This window comes from Mus caroli, chromosome 9 (genome assembly GCF_900094665.2).
Source record: "Mus caroli chromosome 9, CAROLI_EIJ_v1.1, whole genome shotgun sequence".
NCBI lineage: Eukaryota > Metazoa > Chordata > Mammalia > Rodentia > Muridae > Mus > Mus caroli.
The window spans coordinates 102,460,575-102,483,737 of NC_034578.1; the positions used below are offsets into that span (position 1 = coordinate 102,460,575).

Sequence of the window (23,163 nt, forward strand, 5' to 3'; positions counted from 1 at the left end):
TGACCTAAGAGACAAACATCTGGGGATATCTATGAGTTTTAAGACTGGGCTAACTGAGGGAAGAAGACTCACCTTATATGGGTAATACTATTCCAGCAGCTGGTATCCCAGGAAAAATGAAGAGAAGGAAAGCTGAGCACCAGTGTCCATCTTTCTGCTTCCTGACTGCTGAAATATGACCTGCTGCCAAGCCCTCCCCGCCATGATGGACTTCATGAGGAGCTTAACCAACCCTTTCCTTCCCTAAGTTGCTTTAGACCAGCACTTTTTTCTTTTCTTTCTCTTTTAGCAATGACAGAACTAGTCCTCAGTCTATAGTATTCTCACAATGTTAAAAGTCCTAAGTTCAAAGTCTCTTCTGAGATTCATTCAATCACTTAACTGTAATCCCCAAAGCAAGACAGGAAACCAGCTGGGCAAACTCCAAATCTCCATGTCTGATGCCAAAGAGGTCTTCAGATCTCCAGCTCCTTTTTATCTTTGTTGACTACAAAAAGTTCTTTCTCCTTGGCTGTTTCCACTCCCTGTTAGCAGCTTTCCTCTGCAGGTATCCCACAGCTCTGGCATCTTTAATATCTTGGGGTCTCCAAGTCAACTCCATGTTCACAGCTTCTTGTTCCAATGTTCTGTATCTACACATGATCTTCTGGGCTCCTCCAAAGGGCTGGTGTCACTTCTCCAACTCTGCCCTCTGTAGCACTCTAGGCATTTGTTGACTCCACTCCACTGCTGCTGCTGTTCTTGGTGATCCTTCCATGGTACTGACATTTCCAGTACACTGGGGCCTTCTGCTGCTACCAGGCCTCCCCAATAGCCTCTCATGGGGCTCTCTTCATGGTGCCAATCCTCAACTTCTTTGCATGATCCCTTCAGTCCTGGACCATCAACTGCAATTGAGGCTGCACCTTCACCAATGTCCTTCCCTGGACTCTCATGGTGCCAAGTCTCAGCTGCTCTCCATGACCCCTTCATACCTTCAAAACCAGAACATCCTGGGTGATTCTTACACATTACCAAGTCCAGCTAAAACACGAGATACAAATTTGCTATCTCTAGAACACAGCCTCTTTGTGCTCTTTCAATAATTCCCAGATTTCACCTCAGTGACGCTGGTCTCTTCTTAATCACCAATAATTCCTTAGCTCCAGCTAACCAGCATCAATTGTCCCAATAGTCCCCTTCTCTTCTTGACTATAAAGCCAGAGCCAAATGGCCAAAGCTGCTGAGTTCTGCTGCTTGCTGGGGCTGGAACATGGTCCCCATGTTCTATTATATTATCACAAGTCTCTGTTTTCCAACTCCTTCACTGCGTAAGCTTGACTTTGCTGGAATGGGCTCTGTAGACTGACCTTGAACTCAGAGGTACTGAATTTTCTAAAATACCTTTCTCACATCTGAAATGATCATAAGATTATCCTCTTTCTTCTGCTAACATGGCACATATCTCACAAGTTATGGGTTATTTAGTGAAAATCTCAATGTCACTCACAAGTTATCTCCCAATTAGTTATTACTCAGGGAAACTTCAGAAGCACCATAAACAAGACAGGCTATTGCTATTGCTCTTGGTTGTTGATCATAAATAGATAGTAAGACCATACTTGCTGAAAACATATTCCCATCATAGGACATTAAAAAAATCAATACTACACCCAACAGTAAACTCCCACCCTGATAGCTACCTTTTATTTTGATGGAAAGTACTATGCAGGCTACTAGGGGAAAGGAAGGAAAAACATCAATGGCCTGACCCAGCCCTGGACACTGCCCAACTGATTTCTTGACTATATTTGAAGTCTGCTTCATAGGAGATAATTCAATGTCTACTCCTGCAAACTTAAGTACCCATAGCTAGAAAGCCACAGGTACCTGGAGACGACAACCTACTAGTGTTATTTTATTAAAGAGGCATGTTGTTAAACTCCAATCTAAATATTTATGTTTACATCCATAGATTCTGTGCAGACGAACTTCTAATTATAGTGGAGAGTAGTTAACACAGACACTTAGGTGTAGGACAAACTGCTACGAATAAGCTGACTGTGAGCACTCAGCCACAGATTTATCAACCCCTTCCTCATTGCTCAGGGGACATCACAGAAGAGTGGGCACCACACAGTTAAGAGTTAGAGGATAGGGAGGAGCGCTACGACATGTTGTTCTCAGTATATGACACGGCTATTCCTCATGAACCACAGCAGCCACACAAGAGCTTAGCCACAGTTAGCTACACAAGATTTAAGTATGTTTAAAATTCCAACAATGATCAAAGGAAGTGGCTCTTGATTCCTCTAGCTGAGGGGCCAATGACAGTTGACAGCTGCTGAGGAAAAGTCACTTTTCTTGGAGAGGAGATGAACACTGGTACGTTACCTACATTGAAGGGAATGACTCCCCCACCCCCTATGTGCTCATACTGGACTCAGTATGTTATTAAAAACAAACAAACAAAAGACATAAACTAGGGAGAGAGGCTGAAAATACTTTGGGAAGGGAGAAAGGAATAGCTAGAGGGAGCAGGTAGATAGCTATGACCAAGATATATTATATAAATGTATGAAAATTTCAAATATATAGCGTGTGTGGGGGAAAAGGCAAGAAATATATACATGTGAATTTTGCTTTGAGATAAACTTTTTTCTTAAAAACTCACTTCCTCCTCTAGAGTTGAAGGTGTCAAACTATTCTTATCCCCGGCATAAGACTTCACTGTTTTCACTTCTTTGATTTGGGGGAAGAATTTAAGAAGGTTTATATTACTTCTACTCCACAAGTTTGGCAGAATTCACCTGTGAAACTCTTTTATTTGCTACTATTCTATTCAATCTTTTTCTTCCTTCATTATCCAGTCTTTGGAGGTTATTATGTTTCTGGGGAATTTATCTACTTCAACTTGCTAATTCTCTAGCACATAGATATTCATATGTCCTTATCTTTTTACTAGTAGAATTAGATGGGGCTGGAGAGATGGCTCAGTGGTTAAGAGCACCGACTGCTCTTCCGAAGGTCCTGAGTTCAAATCCCAACAACCACATGGTGGCTCACAACCATCCGTAATGAGATCTGACACCCTCTTCTGGAATGTCTGAAGACAGCTATGATGTACTTACATATAATAATAAATAATAAATAAATAAATCCTTTAAAAAAGAATTAGATATAATACATCTTTCAGTTCAGACATTATCTATTTGTTGTAATTTCTTGGAGTCTTACTCTGTAGCCCATGATGCTGACCTGAGACTCACGATGATCCTGCCTCAGCTGCTATGTGCTGGGATTATATGCAAGCAGCACTTTGCTGGCCCTGTTTTTATTTATATAGACTTTCCCCTCAACTAAATGGCTCATCTCACTTTTTCAGTTTCTGGAATGGTATTTAATTTCCTTTTTGCATTTATGTTTGAAAACTGTATTAAACTTCATTAAAAAATTACTGTTTTGTTGTTTGTTTTAGGTGGGATTTTACTATGTATATGCAGCCCTGGCTGGCCTGAAACTACATAAAACAGACTGTCATTTAAATCACAGACATTCTTCTACCTCTGTCTCCTGAGTGATTTAAGTTGTATACCATCATACTCAGTTAATTTTTTCTTATTTTTCTAATGTCTTTGTTCTATTGCCTATATATCTGAGTTTCACAAACCTATATATATCTAAGGTCTTGACTATCCCAGATAAAATTTAAAAATTGCCAAAATATATATAAAAAATAATCACACATGGAATTACCTAAATTTATCTAGTCCAAAGATAGACAATCCTAGCTGGCATACTAGTTACAAATTTGTTAGTGCAGAGAATCCCAACATGAGTGAAACTATAATGAACCAGGTCAGGTGGCAGCTCCTGAAGCTCCGGCCATATCTTATTAGCAGAAATTGGAGGAAAAGTCATTTAAATTTACCATAGCGAGACACTGGGTCACATGTAATACATGAACATACATGCTTCAGCATGGATTCAATTATTACTTCATCTTGAGAATTCAAGTGGCCAACTTAAACAACAATAATATATAAAGATGCTCAAATGCCATTTTGTTGCTTTTTTTATTTTGAAGATTTTGGTTTTTTAATCGTGTATGTATGTAAGTGTGTGCACATGAGTGCAGTCTCCAAAGCAGTCAGAAAAAGAGTATCAGCTCCCCCTGTAACTGGAGCGGTAGCTAAGCAGTCCTATGTAGATGCTAAGAACCGAATTCCTGTTCTCAGTGAAAGCAGTACACGCTCTTAACTGTCAGCCCTTTCTCTTGCCCTCAGATGCCAGTTTTGAACAAGTCTTTTTGGAGACATTAACAACTTTACACACACACACACCCAAAGAAGGAAACAACTTTTTAAAGAGTTCCACCATGTTGCGCAAGCTGTTTTCCAACTTCTTGTACAGTTTAGGTGGCTTCAAAGTCCTGATTCTCCTTCCTTGGGCTCTATAGTGCTGGGGTAATGGTCATGGGCCATCATTCTATTGTTCGTTTACTTTTTAAAAAAAAAACAGAATTTCTCTGTGTAGACCTGGCCTTCCTGGAACTCATTCTATAAACCAGGCTGGCCTTGAACTCACAGAGACACACCTGCCTCTGCTTCCTCAATGCTGGGATTAAAGATGTGCACCACCACTGCCTGGCTATGCCATCATTCTTAAATTGCTCTTGGAAATTCTTCAAATAAGGTAGCTGATCTCGATGATAAAATTAAGAATATTTAAAATTGTATCTAGGGTAAAAAAAAATATTTAAAGACCTAAATGCAGTTTCATGAAGAAGTAGCATTACCAATAGCCTATAAAACCAGATCACACAGAAATGAAAGTTTAGAATCTAGAGAAAATGCAACACAATGGAAACTTAGTATATCGTAAAAGTGCTATACTATATAATACTCTTGATATTTCATTCCCCAAATACTCAGGATTACAAATACATTTGTGTATAGCAAAAGAGAAGTTCTCTTAATATCAAGCAAGTAAGAGTTGAATTAGAAGCCACAAGTAATATTGTGACATATTTTCTGAGTGTACATGCATTTTTACTTTTATTTTTTTGTTTTTTTAATATCACACACTATTTTTATTGACCATGGGTACAATAACCCTCAAATTTTGTGAGTTAGATTCAGGATCATAGTAAGACAATTATATGTCCAAAATAAATTTCAAGTAGGATGTATCATAAACAGCTTCAGTGAAGTAGCTGGATATAAAATTAACTCAAATAAGTCAATGGCCTTTCTGTACACAAAGAATAAACAGGCTGAGAAAGAAATTAGGGAAACAATACCCTTCTCAATAGTCACAAATAATATAAAATACCTTGGCGTGACTCTAACTAAGGAAGTGAAAGATTTGTATGATAAGAACTTCAAGTCTCTGAAGAAAGAAATTAAAGAAGATCTCAGAAGATGGAAAGATCTCCCATGCTCATGGATTGGCAGGATCAATACAGTAAAAATGGCTATCTTGCCAAAATCTACAGATTCAATGCAATCCCCATCAAAATTCCAAATCAATTCTTCAACGAATTAGAAAGGGCAATCTGCATATTCATCTGGAATAACAAAAAACCTAGGATAGCAAAAATTCTTCTCAAGGATAAAAGAACCTCTGGTGGAATCACCATGCCTGACCTAAAGCTTTACTACAGAGCAATTGTGATAAAAACTGCATGGTACTGGTATAGCGACAGACAAGTAGACCAATGGAATAGAATTGAAGACCCAGAAATGAACCCACACACCTATGGTCACTTGATCTTCGACAAGGGAGCTAAAACCATCCAGTGGAAAAAAGACAGCATTTTCAACAAATGGTGCTGGTACAACTGTCGGTTATCATGTAGAAGAATGTGAATTGATCCATTCCTATCTCCTTGTACTAAGGTCAAATCTAAGTCCATCAGAATTATTTTTAGACACAAATGTGAAAGATGATGAATCACAGACTTCTACTAGCATGTCTGGGAAATACACGAGGACAACTGGAGAGCAACCAACCTGTGAGATGGGTGACATCCGGAAAACAAAGAAAGAAAACTTTAGAAAACAGAACAGAAGCATCCAAACTCTTTCCAAAAACCTAAACCCTGATTAGAAAATGCTCTCCTCCCAGGGCCAAGGCAAGCACAACTGCAGAGGATCAGAACGACTTTTGAGAGCGCTGGAGCCTCTGAAAATTCCACACTGTACTTTCAGTAATATATAATTCAAAGAGGGAAAGGGTGGGGGTAGGGGGTGCGGTGACTGAAAAGCTGTCAGAGGCATGGGGAAGGGAGAGAAGGTGCTGGGAAAATCCTCTCTTAGCATTCAGCCTGATAAGTGGAAAAAAGCTATTTTTAAACAACTCCTACCTGCTGAGTCAGCAACTAGGTAGTTGTAGAGACAAAGAAATTTAACTTCAACGCTCACTCTGGAAACCCAGAACAGATGTCATGAGCAAAAATAAGTGAGATTTGACCTACAGTTTTCTACGTAGAAGGAAAAAAACTTAATCAGAAATTTGTAGTGTGTTCTGCACAGTGCAAATCTAGCCTAGGCCATAGTTTAGAAGGGGACATACAAATAAAGGCACCACACCTACAAGCCACCCAGCTAATGGCCTCTATAGCAACAAGACCAACACTCAAAGCCTGCCCACACACTGGACTATACAAAGGCAGAACAGCACATGTACCTCACCTCAGCAAAGAGTACCACGATGCAGAAACACAACCCAGAGAGAGCACATAGAAACAAGGCTAGCTCCTGGGCATAAGTCAGGGGTTCCATACTCCTTACTAAAACTATCTCCTTTGCCCCTATACTTCCCTTATTTAGTATATAATTTTAACTTACTGGATTAAACTTAGTCCTGTCCTATTCTCCTATCTCCCACTTATGGGATTCTTTCAAGTACAGATGGTCCTGGATTGGGTGTCCCCCTTCCTCAGCCTCCTAAGGCACATGCTTGCCTTAGGTTTAACTGCATTTCTCTACCTCTTTTCCTTCATTCCACCTTTAGCTGGAGCTGCCTTACTTCTTCCTTCCCTTCGTCTTAGAGTTCTTCCCTTCTTTGTACTTTCCTTTTCTTTTGTTTTCTTTCTTTTTCTTCCCTCTAATTCTAATCACTAGTCTTATTCTCCTTCCTTCCCATGCCTATGCTTAGAAACTGATGCCTTAGGCCAAAGCCAAACCATCTTTGCAACTTCACTCCCTCCCCTCTTTATTATTACTATATAATTTTATATATGTTATTAATTAAAACTGATTATTAGTGTATTTTAATGGTGGGCCTATACACTGTAATTGGTTCAGAGAAAATAGTGTTTTACTCTTCAGAGTAGTACTGGAGCTGGGCAAGTGGCATACACACCAGTACTTGGGAGGCAGAGATAGTTCTCTTGAGTGTAAGGCCAGCCTGGTCTATATAAAGAATAATAGGACTACCATGACTATAGAGAGAGACCATGTCTCAAAAAAAATCCCATATGTGTTAAAGAGCCCAAAACATTCTGGAGAGCTAGACAGGAGTTCCAAGCATGTGAGCTGGTGGGTTAGGTACTGAGCTACATGTCCGGTACAATAGGTTGGCCTTGAAAATAATCTGCATGTCATTATATAGAGACCAAGCTCAGACAGGTCCAGAAGACCTAACTAGGCTAAAAATATAAGTGAATCAGATTCCTTGATACCAAAACTTGTTTCACTGCTTCCTCTCCCTTATTCCAAGTCCACAACTTCCTAGGATATTCCTTGTAGCCAGTTAACTGAGGAAGAAAAATACTGAAGCCTGTCACACAAACAAACAGGTGTGTCTCCACAGTATGTTTATACCAACCCAAAATGAAGATGTTGAAGCATACTATAGCTCACTTGAAGGAGCAGTCTACAGCAGAATGATGAGAAATACCCTCATGGTGAACAGAAGTTTGAGTGATAGATTTGGGTCATGCACTATATGTGATATGAATGATAACCAGAAATACACACAGACTCTGGATCATGAGAAGTTTTAAAACTGTAGCTGGGCAGTAAAGAGACTTGTAGGAAGACAAAGAAAGAGCAGTAAAGAAAGCATGGGGTAACATGAAAGGAGTTACAGAGACAAAGTTTGGAGCTAAGACGAAAGGATGAACTATCCAGAGACTACCCCACCCGGGGATCCATCCCTTAATCAGCCACCAAACTCAGACATTATTGCATATGCCAGAAAGATTTTGCTGAAGGGACCCTGTTATAGCTGTCTCGTATGAGGCTATGCCAGTGCCTGGCCAATACAGAAGTGGATGCTCACAGTCATCTATAAGATGGAACACAGGGCCCCCAATGGAGAAGCTAGAGAAAGCACCCAAGGAGCTGAAGAGGTCTGCAACCCTATTGGTGGAACAATAATATGAACTAACCAGTACCCCCAGAGCTCGTGTCTCTAGCTGCATATGTAGCAGAAGATGGCCTAGTCAGCCATTACTGGGAAGAGAGGCCCCTTGATATTGTAAACTTTATATGCCCCAGTACAGGGGAATGCCAGGGCCAAGAAGTAGGAGTGGGTGGGTAGGGGAGTGGGGCGGGGGAGGGTGGGTATAGAGAACTTTCGCGATAGCCATTTGAAATGTAAATAAAGAAAATATCTAATGAAAAAGTAAATTAAAAAAAAAAAAAGAAAGCATGGGGTAAAAGGAATACACATGGATTTATACTAACTTGACCTGAACATGAACCTCAAGAAATTCAAAGTCCTCCTAGGATACTCATCACATGACTTGTAGGCAATGGCATACCAGGGGAAAATGACTAATCTTTTTTTCCTTAGCTGTCCTAGTGCTTGCTCAATAGGCCCACAGCAAGGTGGCCAGGGAGGCAGAAAGAAGGGAAATCAACAACACCGATCTCTCCTTATTGAAGGTGGAATGGCTAATGCTAGCGGTGAGTATTCAATCAACCAATAGTAAAAGCCAGCACTGCGTCCTTGGTATGACATTATTTCTCTTGAACATGTTGTAAAAGGTAGATTAAATTGGATTTTTTTATGGTGAGGAGCACAGATCCAAGCTTACTGAACAGGCATATATTCTATGGATTTGTCTTCCTCTGCAATCATTTCTCCAGCATCACTATTCATGGACTCAACCAACACTTATCCCAATATTCATGAAATGCATGGATGGTTACAAGTGATCAAGAAATTGGGGCACTGTAGAATGAATGGTGATTGAGTGATCATGAAACTACACTCTGCTCCACAGTCAAAATACATGGGTTGGAAATCAAGGTGTCAAAGTGGGAACAGACCCACTAAATATCATTCCAATTGCCCATTTATAGACTTTTAAAATCCTCACTTCGGAAATTCTGAACTTTGTTAGCTTACAGATAATAGTTCCCATGAGAAGATCATGTTTGAAACAAATGACACAAGAATTGTTCCTATATCCCAGCACTTATGAGACTGAGGCAAGATAGTCAGAAGTTCAGAACCAAGCAGTGCTACTTAGTAAGCTACAGGACAGCCTAGGACAGACAGCAAGACTCTAAATATAACACACATATATATGAACAAACAAATCAATAAAGAGTTAAATGTTGTGAGTCAGGAAAATAATCTATTTAAAATATATAAACATATAAATCTACATTTATTAAAATTTTTATATACTAGATTTCAATTAATTGATTTAGCAATAGACAGAAATAATTCAGTTTCTTAGCATATCTTGTATAGAAATGGTAATAGGAGTAGCTTCAAAGCCTGGAATGGACTATGGTGCGTCTTTAAAATTTAGAATAAAAGTAATTCTGGGGAATAAATGCCTTGGTCTAGCAATATTGATGATCAGCAATAATCAGAATTTTTAGAAATCAGGAGAAAGATAACCTTTGTGTGTAGTTTCAAATGAGCTTATTTTTTCATGTTTTTTTTTGTTTGTTCTATTCAAAACAGAGTCTAACTATGTAGCTCTGGCTCTCCTGGAAACACCATAGAGACCAGGCTGGCCTGCAACTCAGAGATAACCCTGCCTCTGCCCCTCTGCCCCTCTGCCCCTCTGCCCCTCTGCCCCTCTGCCCCTCTGCCCCTCTGCCCCTCTGCCCCTCTGCCTCCCAAAGGCTGGAGCTCATAGTTTAAAAAAATTATTTGGAACATAAATACCTGATTAAAATTGGACATTCTTGTGTTCTGTTTTGTTTTTTGGCTTTTGGGGGGGCGGGTTTAAGACAGGGTCTCTCTATGTACCACTGGCTGTCCTGGAACTTGCCCTGTAGATCAGGCTGGCTTCAAATTCTGAGATCTTCCTGCCTCTGCTTCCAGAGTGCTGGGATTAAAGGTGTATGCCACTACACCTGGCTGACAAACTTATTTTGTCATAAAAACATAATCATGTATTTTCTAGAAATGAAATCTCTTAGATAATCATTACATAAAAATAAGAATACTAAACAGAAAGACTATGGTTTGATATCTCAGAGAGATGAAGTTTTTGTTTATAATTCATATGTATATTCATATATATTATATTATCCAAATAACCTTGTATGAATAAAACCCATTTTATCATGTTCATTTATTTTTATATACAGAAAACTTTCTCAAGTGATAGAACTGTTCTGCTATTAACTATCATATATGTTAGTAAATAAAGAATAAAGGATTCTACAAATGTAGCTCATCCATTGACTGTACCTTTAGTGCCTCAGCATATTGTCATACCTCAACCCCAAACAAAAAACTCTTAAGATCATTTGAAATCATAAAGTTATCTTTCTCCTTTTTTTTCTAAAACAACCTAATTGTGGCTGATCATCAATACTGCTAAGACAGGGCATTTATTTTTCACTATAAGATATTTGGTGTTTTATCAGTTTTGTGCTTTTAAAAAAAGGGTTTTATGAACAGTCATTAATTAGTTTTTATGTAAATTTTTTACTTCTCTAGAGTAAATACACAAAGCTGGATCACATATTAAATCCATGTTGATTTTACAAGAAAATACAAAAAATTTTCAAATAGCTGTATCATTTTACATTTTTTACCAGCATTACAGAAGAGAACCTGATCTATATCTCTGCCAAGACTTGGTATTAGCAGTATTTTTTACTTCACTGTTTCAAATAGGTATATATTTACTGCATTTTACTGCAGCCTTGCTTTGTATTATTCTAATGATTAATGAGAAGGAAAATATTCATGGGATTACTGGCTATCTACATGCACTTCTGAAAAGTCTCTTAATTTCTGCCCATCATATTTTGAATAATCTCATTATTTTTCAGCTTAAGTGAATGCTTTATATATTTTAAATATATCTCTTTTTAGGAATGTGTGATTCACAATTTTTTTCAGTCTATAGTTTTATCTTTTCATTTGCCAGGGTAGGTCACAGAGTGAAATTTTTAGGTTTTATTGTCTACCATCAAGCTGTTCTTTGTGAATTATGGTTTTACTGCCCCTAGCAAGTCCCTTCCCTTCTTTACCCTATTGTCTGCAGTCTTTTGGTATATGGTTTATTTGTTCCGTCCAGAGTTCTCTGTTGAAATGCTATTATCATCAAACAATGACGAAATACCAGCAAAGATTTGAAGGAAAGGTTAACCATAAACATCGCTGGTAGATGTGACAATCAATTAGCACAGCCAAAACAATGCTAAAGACAAATGTGCTTACACCATCTTGCCTAGAATTCAAACCTAAAATGGCTTGTGTTTAGCTCATTTTGCTCAGAATTCAAATTTTGTTACTTATTTTGGGTATATAATTACTTGTATATCTTATCATTCTCTCCTCTGTTTCTAAACGGTTTTATTATTGTTTTTCTTTATTGGATTTTGTTATTTCTAAAAGCTAAGGTATTTAAGTCTGGTTCACTGCTGGTGGATCCATTCATTGAGAGGTAAGAGGATCCTGATAAGCTGTGATCCAATTAACAGGTTATCCACAGATAGATTCATGAGGTAGAGGGTAGGAAAAGACTGAAGATGTAAGTCAACCAGGAGCACTTTTGGATGATATGTCTTGTTTTGGCACCTTCCAATCTGTTTCTTTTTGCCTTCAATCTGCCATTTTCTTCCACTATATTCTTTCTGCAAGGAGGCAGTATTACACTCAGGTCCAGAAGCAATAGAGCAAAGAGGACCATGAACTATAAATGCTAAAACCACAACCCTGGATAAATCTTCCTTTTTAAAATCTTTCTCCCACCCCCCACCTTCTTCCTTTATCACAAAGATAACAAGTAACTAACACAGGTTCTAATAACTTTTCAATTAACTACCAGAGTAACAGTGTTACGGAGTATATGTTCTTTTAATGAAGTAATTGCAAGAAACCATTAATTGGTTGGTATAAACCACTATTAAGATGATAAACAATAAACTTAATTAATTCTCAGGTTTTTTTATTCATTCAGTAGACACCTGTTTATAAATTAGCATATACTGACATGTAACTTGTAAGACAGCTAAAATTTCTAGTTATGGGACTTACATTTTAATCATCAAATTAGGGTAAAGGTGCCATGTGTATTAATATATTAAAAAATGTGTTCTGTTCAGGTTCAAAAAATTCAATGATTTCAATTATTCTAATGATAATCAGAACATTCACTTAGAAACTGAAAATATTTTAAAATTTTAAACTGAAGAACTGGTACCAAGGCAGAGTTTCTTCCTCTTGGCACAGCAGAACTTTACTGTTCTAGTAAATTGTAATGAACTACTTACCACATATAGTTGTTTCCACAGACTGGCCCACTCTTGTAGAGTTGTTGTAACTTCAGTCACAATAGAATCTTCCAGCGGAACCACGGTTTCATACTGCCTAGAACCAAAATCACAGCAGCCACATTACTTTTGATGCTACCTGCTCCATTTTTCAATGCTCTAAACTCAAATATTAAAATCAAGAAAATATAAAGAGAAACACAGCTAACTGTTCAGACACCTTTGTACAGTGATAGTATAAAATGGTGTAACTGGGCTAAATTAATGTAAACATATTTGGTTTTGTTTTCCTAAAAGCAATTTCCTATGCTTTTAGAAAGGCTACATGGAAAACGTTGGGGTTTTTGTTTTGTTTTGTTATTTTTTAGCATATTCTTAAAATATTAAGTTTGTTTCTTCAAAAAAAATCATACCATTGAAAAAACTTTGCTGAGAGTCACTTGTACTTTTAACATTTTCTGTAATGCAAGGTAGCTCATACTCTAGACTAAAAGACTTGAATGGATTCACAGTCCCCAATACACTGATGGTGATGATGGTATTCTCCTAGGAGAATAAGTAGGTAAGAGTGGAGTTGGTGACTTTACATTCAAATGGGAAGACAGAGATGGAAAGCTCCAAGGAGCACAGAAAAAAGTTAAAATGACACAACTAAAGTTATAAAATAACATGCTAATAACTAATACCAAGTAAATGAAGATGTATATGTTCATTTAAAAAATCAAAGTGATAAAATTAACCACACTAGGAAACAAGAGCTGACCAGCAGGGCTTGGCTGTTGTGAGGGTGATCCATGATGCCATTTGAGACAGGGATGACAGGGGAGGAGGCCATTCATGTGAGTAATTTGCCATCAGATTTATATCCTGCTAGATCCAGGGCACTTTCTTACTAAACAAAGAAGCTTCCTGCTTTTTTTGTTTGTTTGTTTGTTTGTTTGTTTATCTAAAGCTGAAGGACCACAGAGATTATATGAACCCAATTGGAGGTTGTAGCAAGCTATACCATTAATGAATTAAGCCACAGGATGTCTTTAGCTGCCATTTGAACAAATGATCTTAAATAGAGATTATGTCCCAAACAGTCTTCTGCAGGGAATGTACCTTAACAGTACTGTGTTCATTCAGTACTTTCAGGGAAGACCTGAATAAGTCAAGCATCAAGTGTGCCTGCTAATTCTATAGAGATATATTTAGGCAATAAGTAAAGAGTCTGTTTTATTTCTGACTTTAATGAAAACCTGGACCTAGAATGAACAAAAAGAAAGAAAAGAAAACAAGCAGGTAAATGAAATAAGGGAGATGACCTATAAACAAATGAGAAAGGCAGGGACTGGGAGTGTGGCTCAGCAGTAGAGGTCTTGGTTATCCATGGCCCTGAGTTTGGTTTTCAATATGCATAAAAAATGTAACTAAGTTCTACAAGATATAAAAAAAGAGTTGGAGAGAAAGTAAAGAGTACCATTAATTCTTAAATTAAGAAACGCTACAGTCAACCAAAATAAACCTGCAGAACTATTAAATTAATTTGGTAAAATAACAGAGACTTTTTAGTACCACTTATTAGTAGCATTTTTATATATTAATATTTAACTTTGAAAAATGTATATTAATATGTGGAAAATATTATGCTAAATGAAATAAGCCAAACAGAAAAAGACATAAAGATATATGCTTACAGAATCTACAAGTCAAATTAACAGAAACAGGGTACAAAGTTGGTTTACCAAGAATGAAGAAAATGGGAAAATTCAGAGGGTATGTTTTCAGTTATTAGATGATTAAACTCCAGAGACCTAATGGCTACATGGTTATTAAAATTGACAGTAAGACCTTATAAACTTCAACTCTGCTGAAGGATTTTAAGTATTCTTTTTTTCTAACCACACACAAATAATTTAAGTATGTGAGGTGATAGACATATTAATTAAACAGTTACACATTAATAAAACTGTAAAAAAAAATGTCATAGATTTCATACTAAAGAATTAGTAAAAGGAAAAAAATAATCCACTACCCCTTCATAAAAAAAGATTTGGAAAAGTCAGGGATACAAGGCCTAGACCTACACACAATAAAGGAAGTATACAGAAAGCTAATAGCCAACATCAAATTAAACCAAGAGGAGCTTAAAAACAATTCCACTAAAAGCAGGGACAAGACAAAGCTGTCTGCCCACTCCCTCTCTCTTCAATATACTACTTGATGTTTTACCTAGAGCAGTCAGACAACTAAAGGAGATCAAGGAGATACAAATTGGAAAGAAAGAAGTCCAAGTATCAGTATTTGCAGATAATATGCCTAAGCGACCCCAAAAATTCTACCAGAGAACTCCTACACCTTCAGCAAAGTAGCTAAATACAAAATAACTTTAAAAAAAAAACCCAGTAGCTCTCCCTTATACAAATGACAAACAGGCTGAGAAAGAAATTAGGAAAACAGTAACTTTTACAATAGCCACAAATAATATAAAATATCTTGGTGTAACTCTAATCAAGCAAGTGAAAGACCTGTATGACAAGAACTTTAAGTCTCTAAAGAAAGTAAAAGAGTCCTAAGAAGACAGAAAGATCTCCCATGCTCACAGATCAGTAGGATTAACATAGTGAAAATAGCCATCTTACCAAAAGCAATCCACACATTCAACATAATTCCCATCAAAATCCTTGACTGTCCTTGAAAGAACAATACAAACAACAAACCTGGAATAACTAAAGCAATCCTGTACAATAAAAGAACTTCTGGCAGTATCACTATCCCTGACCTCAAGCTGTACTAGAGAGCAGTAGTAATAAACACTGCATGGTACTGATATAGAAATAGACAAGTTTCAGTTAATGTCCTCCCCTGTTGGGTCCTGAGAACCTCTTGGGTCCCTGGCATCTGGGACTTTCTAGTGGCTACTCCCAATTCCCCCTTCCCCACTGCTACACACCTCTTTTCAAATTCTGGACCCTCTGTACTTCTCCCCCATCTCTTCTGCCCGCCTTTCTCTCCCCTTCCTCTCTCCCTCTATCTCCTAAGATTATTTCCTTCCCCCTTCTGAGTAGGACTGTTTGCATCGACACTTTGGTGTGGTCTTCCTTCTTCTTGGGTTTCATATGGTCTGTGAGTTGCATTGTGGGTATTCTGAACTTTTTTTGGGGGGGGCGGCTAATATCCACTTATCAGTGAGTATATATCATGTGTGTTTTTTTATGACGGGGATACCTCACTCAGAATGACATTTTCAAGTTCCATCTATTTGCTTGTGAATTTCATGAAGACATTGTTTTTAATAACTGAGTAGTAGTCCATTGTGTAAATGTACATTTTCTGTATTCATTCTTCTGCTGAGGGACATCTGGGTTGTTTCCAGCTTCTGGCTATTATACATAAGGCTGCTATGAACATAGTGGAGCATGTGTCCTTGTTATATGTTGGAACATCTTTTGGGCATATGCTCAGGAGTGGTATAGCTGGGTTCTCAGGTAGTACTATGTCCCAATTTTCTGAGAAACCACCAGAGTGATGTCTAGAGGCAAGATAGAACCTGTAGAGACCATATCCAGTGGATAGGCACAGACCCTGGTTGAGGGATGGGGCCACACACACACACCTCAAAAATAATAATCCAGAATTCCTCCTGTCAATAGAAAATGCAGGGACAAAGAATGGAGCAGAGTTTGAAGAAAAGGTCATCCAGAGAGTGCCCCACCTAGGGATCTATCCCATCTGCAGACACCAAAACCCAACACTATTGCTAATGCCAAAAAGGTGCTTGCTGACAGGAGCAAGCTGTCCCAAGAGGCTCTGCCAGTGCACGACTAATATAGATGCAGATACTCACAGTCAACCATCAGACTGAGTCCAGTAACCCCAATGGAAGAGCTAGGGGAAGGACTGAAGGAGCTGAAGGGGATTGCAACCCCATAGGATAAACAACAATATCAACCAACCAGAATCCCCAAAGCTCCCAGGGACTAAACCACCAACCAAAGAGTGCACATGGCTCCAGGTGCGTATGCAGCAGATGATGGCCTTATCTGACATCAACGGGAGGGGAGGCCCTGTTTCCTGTGGAAGCTTGATGCCCCAGTGTAAGGGGATGCTAGAGCAGTGAGGTGGGATTGGGTGAGGGGGTGGGCGTTGCAGAGGGGGAAACCAGGAAAGGGGACAACATTTGAAATGCAAATAAATAAAATAATCAATTTTAAAACAAAACATAATTACTCCAAGAAGCTGAGAATATATTCCTCCTCCTCTTCTTCTTCTTCTTCTTCTTCTCTCTCTCTCTCTCTCTCTCTCTCTCTCTCTCTCTCTCTCTCTCTCTCTCTCTCTCTCTCNTCTCTCTCTCTCTCTCTCTCTCTCTCTCTCTCTCTCTCTCTCTCTCTCTCTCTCTCTCATCGTCTAACAAATGTGCCATCTTTTAGTCACTCCTTTCACCTCCTATCACTTTCCCTGAGGCCCAGAGGGATGGTAGGGATGGGGGAAGGGACACTAGCTAGGTGCTTACTGTTGTTTGTACACAAAGGGAGCTGGAGCTCCCTGCCCAAAAGCAGTGCAAGTGCCAGGAGCCCCAGGCATGAAGCTTCTTGCTGGATGTTTTTCAAGGGCAGTAATGGCAGTGGGCCCCAGGCTAAGGCACTTCTTATCACTTCACTCCACAGAGAACTAATATTTTATTGTAACACCTTTTTAACACCAATAAACAATGTGTGATAGTGAAATGTGGCTAAAAGTTAGAAGGGTCCATACTTAATCAGATTTCTTGCATTTTGAGGTAAAACAGAGGACCTGGGAGGAAGCAACAAAGCATACAGATAAACTATTTGCTCAAACCCTCCAATATCCACCTTCCTAGAATATAAACTCTTCCCAGACCAGCAGCCCGTTGCTTAGGATTATAATGTCATAACAGATACAGGCTGAGAGTCCCCTCCCAAGAAAACTGTAGTAAGAAACTTGTCAGCTCTGACAAGATTAGACAGGGTATTTATAGAAGGGCAGCACTGCCCTTTTCCTCCACGGGCTAGCTGAGGCTTTAAGAAAACCTAAAGTTAGCTCAGTAGGTCCTTCAGCTTTTTACTCTTTGTACAGGAAAAGGTATTGGTAAGCATGACAAGCTTCGCCTCTGTTGTTGTTGCCTTCACGAACTAGACCTTCCTGATATCTCCAAGATAATACAGATACAACAGCTCTAATCTGTCTTAGGGAGACTTTCTATTTTGTTTTTACTAAGAATATACTCTGGTGAGAGTGATGTGTGATGTGTGTCTGTGGTAAATATTTCTGTGGCTCATTCTAAATCTAAGACAGCAGGGAAGAAGAAACTCAACCTGCCACTAGAATTCTTGAAATAACTGTGCAACAAAACCTATATTGCTACATTTTATGCTTTTTAACTTATTCCAAGCTAAATTATCATTCTTGATGTGTCTAATTAAAATGTATGTATGTGTATATGTGAATATAAAAACTTTAGTATAATTTTTCAATTTTCAATTATGGAATAAAGCACAGGAACCTATCCGCCTGAATTTTCTTATTTTAAAAAACAGGTTTTTCAATGTTCTTATTTTAGTCAATTTGGAATTACCAAAAAAAAAAAAAAAAAAAACCTTTTATTTTAAAACGAAGCTGTTGCTGCCCGTTCAGCCTTGTTGAAAGTTGATTAGGACAGTGACCTAGCTCTGTGCTCTAACATGCCTGTATACAGAGTTACACAGACAAGCTGAGAGAAAGAAACAGATACAGAGTGGAGACAAGTTATGGCACCCTTTTCCTGCCATTGGTAAAACAAACAAACAAAAAATATATAAAGGACAGTAAACACATTTTGCCTGTGTTTCAGCTACACCTTCCTGTGTTTTTTTTGAAATATATTTTTTGTTAAAAAAAAAAAAAGATGTTTTTTAAAGGACAGAAAGAAGTCAACAAATGCAAGAAGATAGAGAAGGCTATGAGGTGGCTTGAATATTAATGTGGTTGTTCTCCTTGAAAAGGACCAGAGTTCACTGCTCAGCATCCACACTGGACAACTTACAACAACTCCAAGGGATCAGACACCCTCTTCTGGCAAGCACAAGACAGATACACACACACACACAGAGAGAGAAAGAGAGAGAGCGCGAGAGAGAGCGAGAGCACAGTGCAAGATATGAAAAATTCAAGACAGACATCGGAGTCTCAAGGAAAGAAACAAAAATCTTGAAAATGAAAAGTTTAAAATAACATAGAGACAGAGAGACACAGAGAGATGCTTTAAATTTTTAGACCTAAAAACATGTATATAGAAAATAATAGATACAAAATGTATTTTTGATAAAGAAGGTTAAAGAACAAAGGAAAAGACTACAAGTCACTGTGTCCAAGTTAAGGATTACTGCACAATGAGCAGGAATGAGGAGGCATAGGACTAGACAGAAGCTGTACTGTGGCCTTCAATTAAGCAAAACTGGCTGTTAATCAGAAAGATATTAGAGAAATACAAAAAAAGTAAAGATGAGGCCAGAAAGCTTGAGCATGTTACAGTTCTCAGTCAGTCACAGTAAGATCTATAAACACACAACTTCAAGAAGGACAGTATATAAAAATGGCTGTTAGGTTTTTTTAAGGCCAGGTATTACTACAAACTTAGTTCATGCACTATCTTCTCCAGATAATAGGAAGAAACCTCAAAAGGAGACAATGGAATTCTAGACACTCAAAATAAAATTTTTCATTGTTTTTTCCTCATTAATTTTACAAGTGTATTGTAGTCTAAGTGCACAGAATGTTACCACGTGTTTATGGGGACAACAGAGGGTGGGGCTGGAGGAGGACTCTAAGTGTGCTGCTTTCATTCTCTGCCTTACCCTTTGAAATGGAGACTCTCAGGAAACCTGTAGCTAGGCTGGCAGCCAGCAAACCCAGCAAGCACCCCACTATCTCTATCCACTGCAGCACAGAGCTGGGGCAGACTCCTGTGACCACACAGGACCTTCACTGGATGCTGGGGATTTGACCTCAGGTCTTCATTCTGTTTAGCAAGCACTCTTACTCATTCAATCCTTGCAAATAAACTTTTAAATTAAGCTTTTTGGTGATTTTAACAACAGAAGTAAAGCAGACTTGGTCCAAAAGGCCCATTCATTGTAATTAATTACATACTCAACAATTTTGTACTACATAACTGGATACCTTAATTAAAAAGGAAATGTTATCTGAGACAATGATCTATGACTAACACCTGTGCTACCTATCAATCACAAGAAAATACAGGAGAACAATTGAATGACACAGCACAGTACAAGATATGAAAAATTCAAGTCAGACACTGGGGTCTCAAACAAGGAAAGAAACAGAAATCTTGAAAATGAAAAATTCAAAATGACAAAAACACTCAGCTAAATTTCTCTACCGCTAACAAACACATACACATAGTATGTCCTTTGTGTATATACAGTGTGTGTTAATTTTGTGTGTGCACTCATGCCTGTAAATGCAAGTGTATAGCTTAGTACACATGTAGAAATTAGAAGACAACCTGGAGTATCAGTCTTCAACTTCCCCCTCCATCTTTGATACAAGGTCTCTTTGATGTTTTCTAGCCCTATGATGACTAATCTTGGTTGCTAACTGGACTATATCTTCAATCAACTAAAACCCAAGTAGCTGGGCATGCATCTGAAAGATTTTCTTGATTCGATCATATAAGATAGGAAAACTCACCCTAAATCTGCCAGTTTCTAGCGGTAGCCTACATAAAAGGACATAGCAGGAGGAAGCTTTTGATTTTGGCCGGCTTGCCCTCAATCTTGCTGGCAAGTGCATCCATCTATCTTCTTGCTTTGGTATTCCTTTCCTTGTATCAGAATCTACTTCTTTAGGATTCTAACACAGACCAGTAGCAGGTCTCTAGGAATTCTTCAGGTCTCCAGCATTAGGTCACCAGTCTTTTGTTTGTTTGATTGATTTTTGGTTTTTGTTTTGTTTTGTTTTTTCTGCGATAATATTTGTGTAGCTCTGGCTGTCCTGGAACTTGATTCAGAGACCAGGTTGATCTGTATAGACCAGAAATTCTCCTACTTCTGACTCCCAAGTGTTGGGATTAAAGACATGACCTAGCACCATCACCACCCAGTGAGACACCCAGTCTTGTGGACTTTACAACTACTAGATTATTTGCCTTTCCCACAAGAAACAGCCATCGTTGAACTACCTGGACCACAGACTGTAAGCCACTCTACTAAATTATATTTTTCACTATATCATTCTGTTTCTTTAGTAACCCCTAACTAACACATGCTAGCTGACCAACAAGCTTCCAGTGGTTCTCCTGTCTCCATCTCTCATTTACCTATAGAGGCACTGGAATTATGTGTGCTCATGCTATATATATCCATTTTTTACACATTCTGAATATTTGAACTTACATCCTGATGTATGTACAGTAAGTAGTTTTACCCAATACATCATCTCACCAGCCTAGATATATTTCTATTCTAATTAATTGTAACATTTCATTCATATCATTCCACAACTTAAAATAAATTATAATACTCAGCAGTTTTGATACAGAAGGATTGCTTTTTAAAGAGCCAAACAAAAACCAACCTTTTAGTTTAAAAAAAAAAAGTACAAAATACCTAGGATATAATCCACAGACTTCAAGAAGGTTAACAAGCAGAAGGGCCCAAGTGAGGATGCTTCACTCCCACTGGGGAGGGAGAAGAAAGCAGAGGACAGAGGGAGGGAGGAACCTGGGTGGGAGACAGAAGGGGAAGGGGGAACAGGGCCAAGTATGGCCATGGGGGTGGTGGGGGAAGAGACAGGAGAGAAGCCCTGAGGGCCAGCAGAATGAATGGAAATATGCAACCTTGGGGGATGAGAAGTTGGGAGGAGATCCTCTAGAAAGTTCCAGAGACCTGAGAAGTGAGAGACTCTCAGAACTCAAAGGGAAGGACCTTAGATGAAATGCCCAACAGTGGGGAGAGGAAACTTATAGAGTCCACTTCCAGTAGAAAGACAGGGCATCAAGTTCAGGGATGGGTTTGCCATCCCACAGTCAAAAACTCTGACGCGGAATGGTTGCTGTCTAAAAGAACTGTGTAGAACCATGAAAGACAGCCTGGATCCTGGTTGAGCTAAAGTTAGAAACCCAGGTGACCCTAAAGAGATGGTAGGTGTTTTGCCTGGTTCAGGACACTAGGCTGTTGACAGGAGGCTGCAGCCCTCCATAGATTTATGGCCATCAGTCATGTAAGGGCAATGCCCCAAGCCCCTCCACAGGTAGAAGACATGACCTGTAGGCTCAAGCCAGATCCCCATCTTAATGAGACACCTAAAGGCCTGATAGACTTAGCCAATAAACTCTCCTACCCAGACACTCCTCCCTGCAAAAGGTATTTAACCTCAGGCCCGCCCTGAGAAATGGGGTATGGTTTTACTCATACACTTTCCAACATGACAATAAATGCCTTTTTTAAAGTGGTGTTCCACAGCTTCCCATAGCCGACACCCACCAGGCACCTTTGTAAGATAAGTGCAGTCAAAACTCCCATGTACCTGAAGCACTGAGCAGCTGGAGCGCTGTGGCTAAGCGAATCGGGGACCCCAGAACTGCAAGAACAAAATTGGAGAGGAGACTGAGGGAAAGGTGGTCCAAGTGACCAGCCGAACTTGGGATCCATCTCAAAGGGAGGCTCTCAGGCCTGACATATTACTGATGCTATAGTATGCTAATAGGAAACTAGAATGGCTGTCCTCTGAGAAGCCAAACAAACAGCTGATTGACACAGAAGCAGATACTTACACCCAAACAATGGAATGAAGTTTGGGACTCCTGTGGTTGAAGTAGGGAAAGGGTGGAAGAAGCTGAGAAGGGAGACCCCACAGGAAGACCAGCAGTCTCAACTAACCTAGAACCCGAGATCCCTCAAATACTGAGCAACCAACCAGGAAGACCTAGACCGAAGTCTGGTTTGGCCTCAGTAAGAGAAGAGATGCCCCTAACCCTTGAGAAACTTGAGGCCCCAAAGTGGGGAAGTCTGCCAGGGTGGGGAGGGACATTCTCTTGGAGACAGGCAGGAGGAGGAATGGGACGAGGAACTGTCAGGGAGCAGACTAGGAGGGGATAACAACTGGACTATAAAAAATAAAGAAGATTAAAGTTAAAAAAGTCAGAGACTCTAGATATGATTCAGCAATAGAGTGCTTATTTGTCACACATGGGAATCTATGTTTACTTCCCAACACACAAAGAAAAAAAAAAGGGAGAATAATTATTTTAATAGTGTTTTATATCATAATGTTTTAATTTCTATATTATAATCCGGTAATACTTTTTTAAATTTTGAGTTTTTTCTTTTTTAATATTTTTATTAGGTATTTTCCTCATTTACATTTCCAATGCTATCCCAAAATATCCCCATACCCTCCCCCCAACTCCCCTACCCACCCACGGCCACGTTTTGGCCCTGGCGGTCCCCTGTACTGGGGCATATAAAGTTTGCAA

At 38.9% G+C, this 23,163-nt stretch overlaps 1 protein-coding gene across 1 annotated transcript in view; it reads right to left on the reverse strand.

The window, feature by feature from the left end:
* Positions 1-23,163, reverse strand: part of Dock3 (dedicator of cytokinesis 3) — a 285,914-nt gene that overhangs the window by 190,321 nt on the left and 72,430 nt on the right. The window contains exon 5 of the mRNA XM_021171370.2: positions 12,687-12,783. Within this exon, the coding sequence (XP_021027029.1) occupies positions 12,687-12,783 (97 nt within the window). The remainder of the gene's footprint in view (positions 1-12,686; positions 12,784-23,163) is intronic.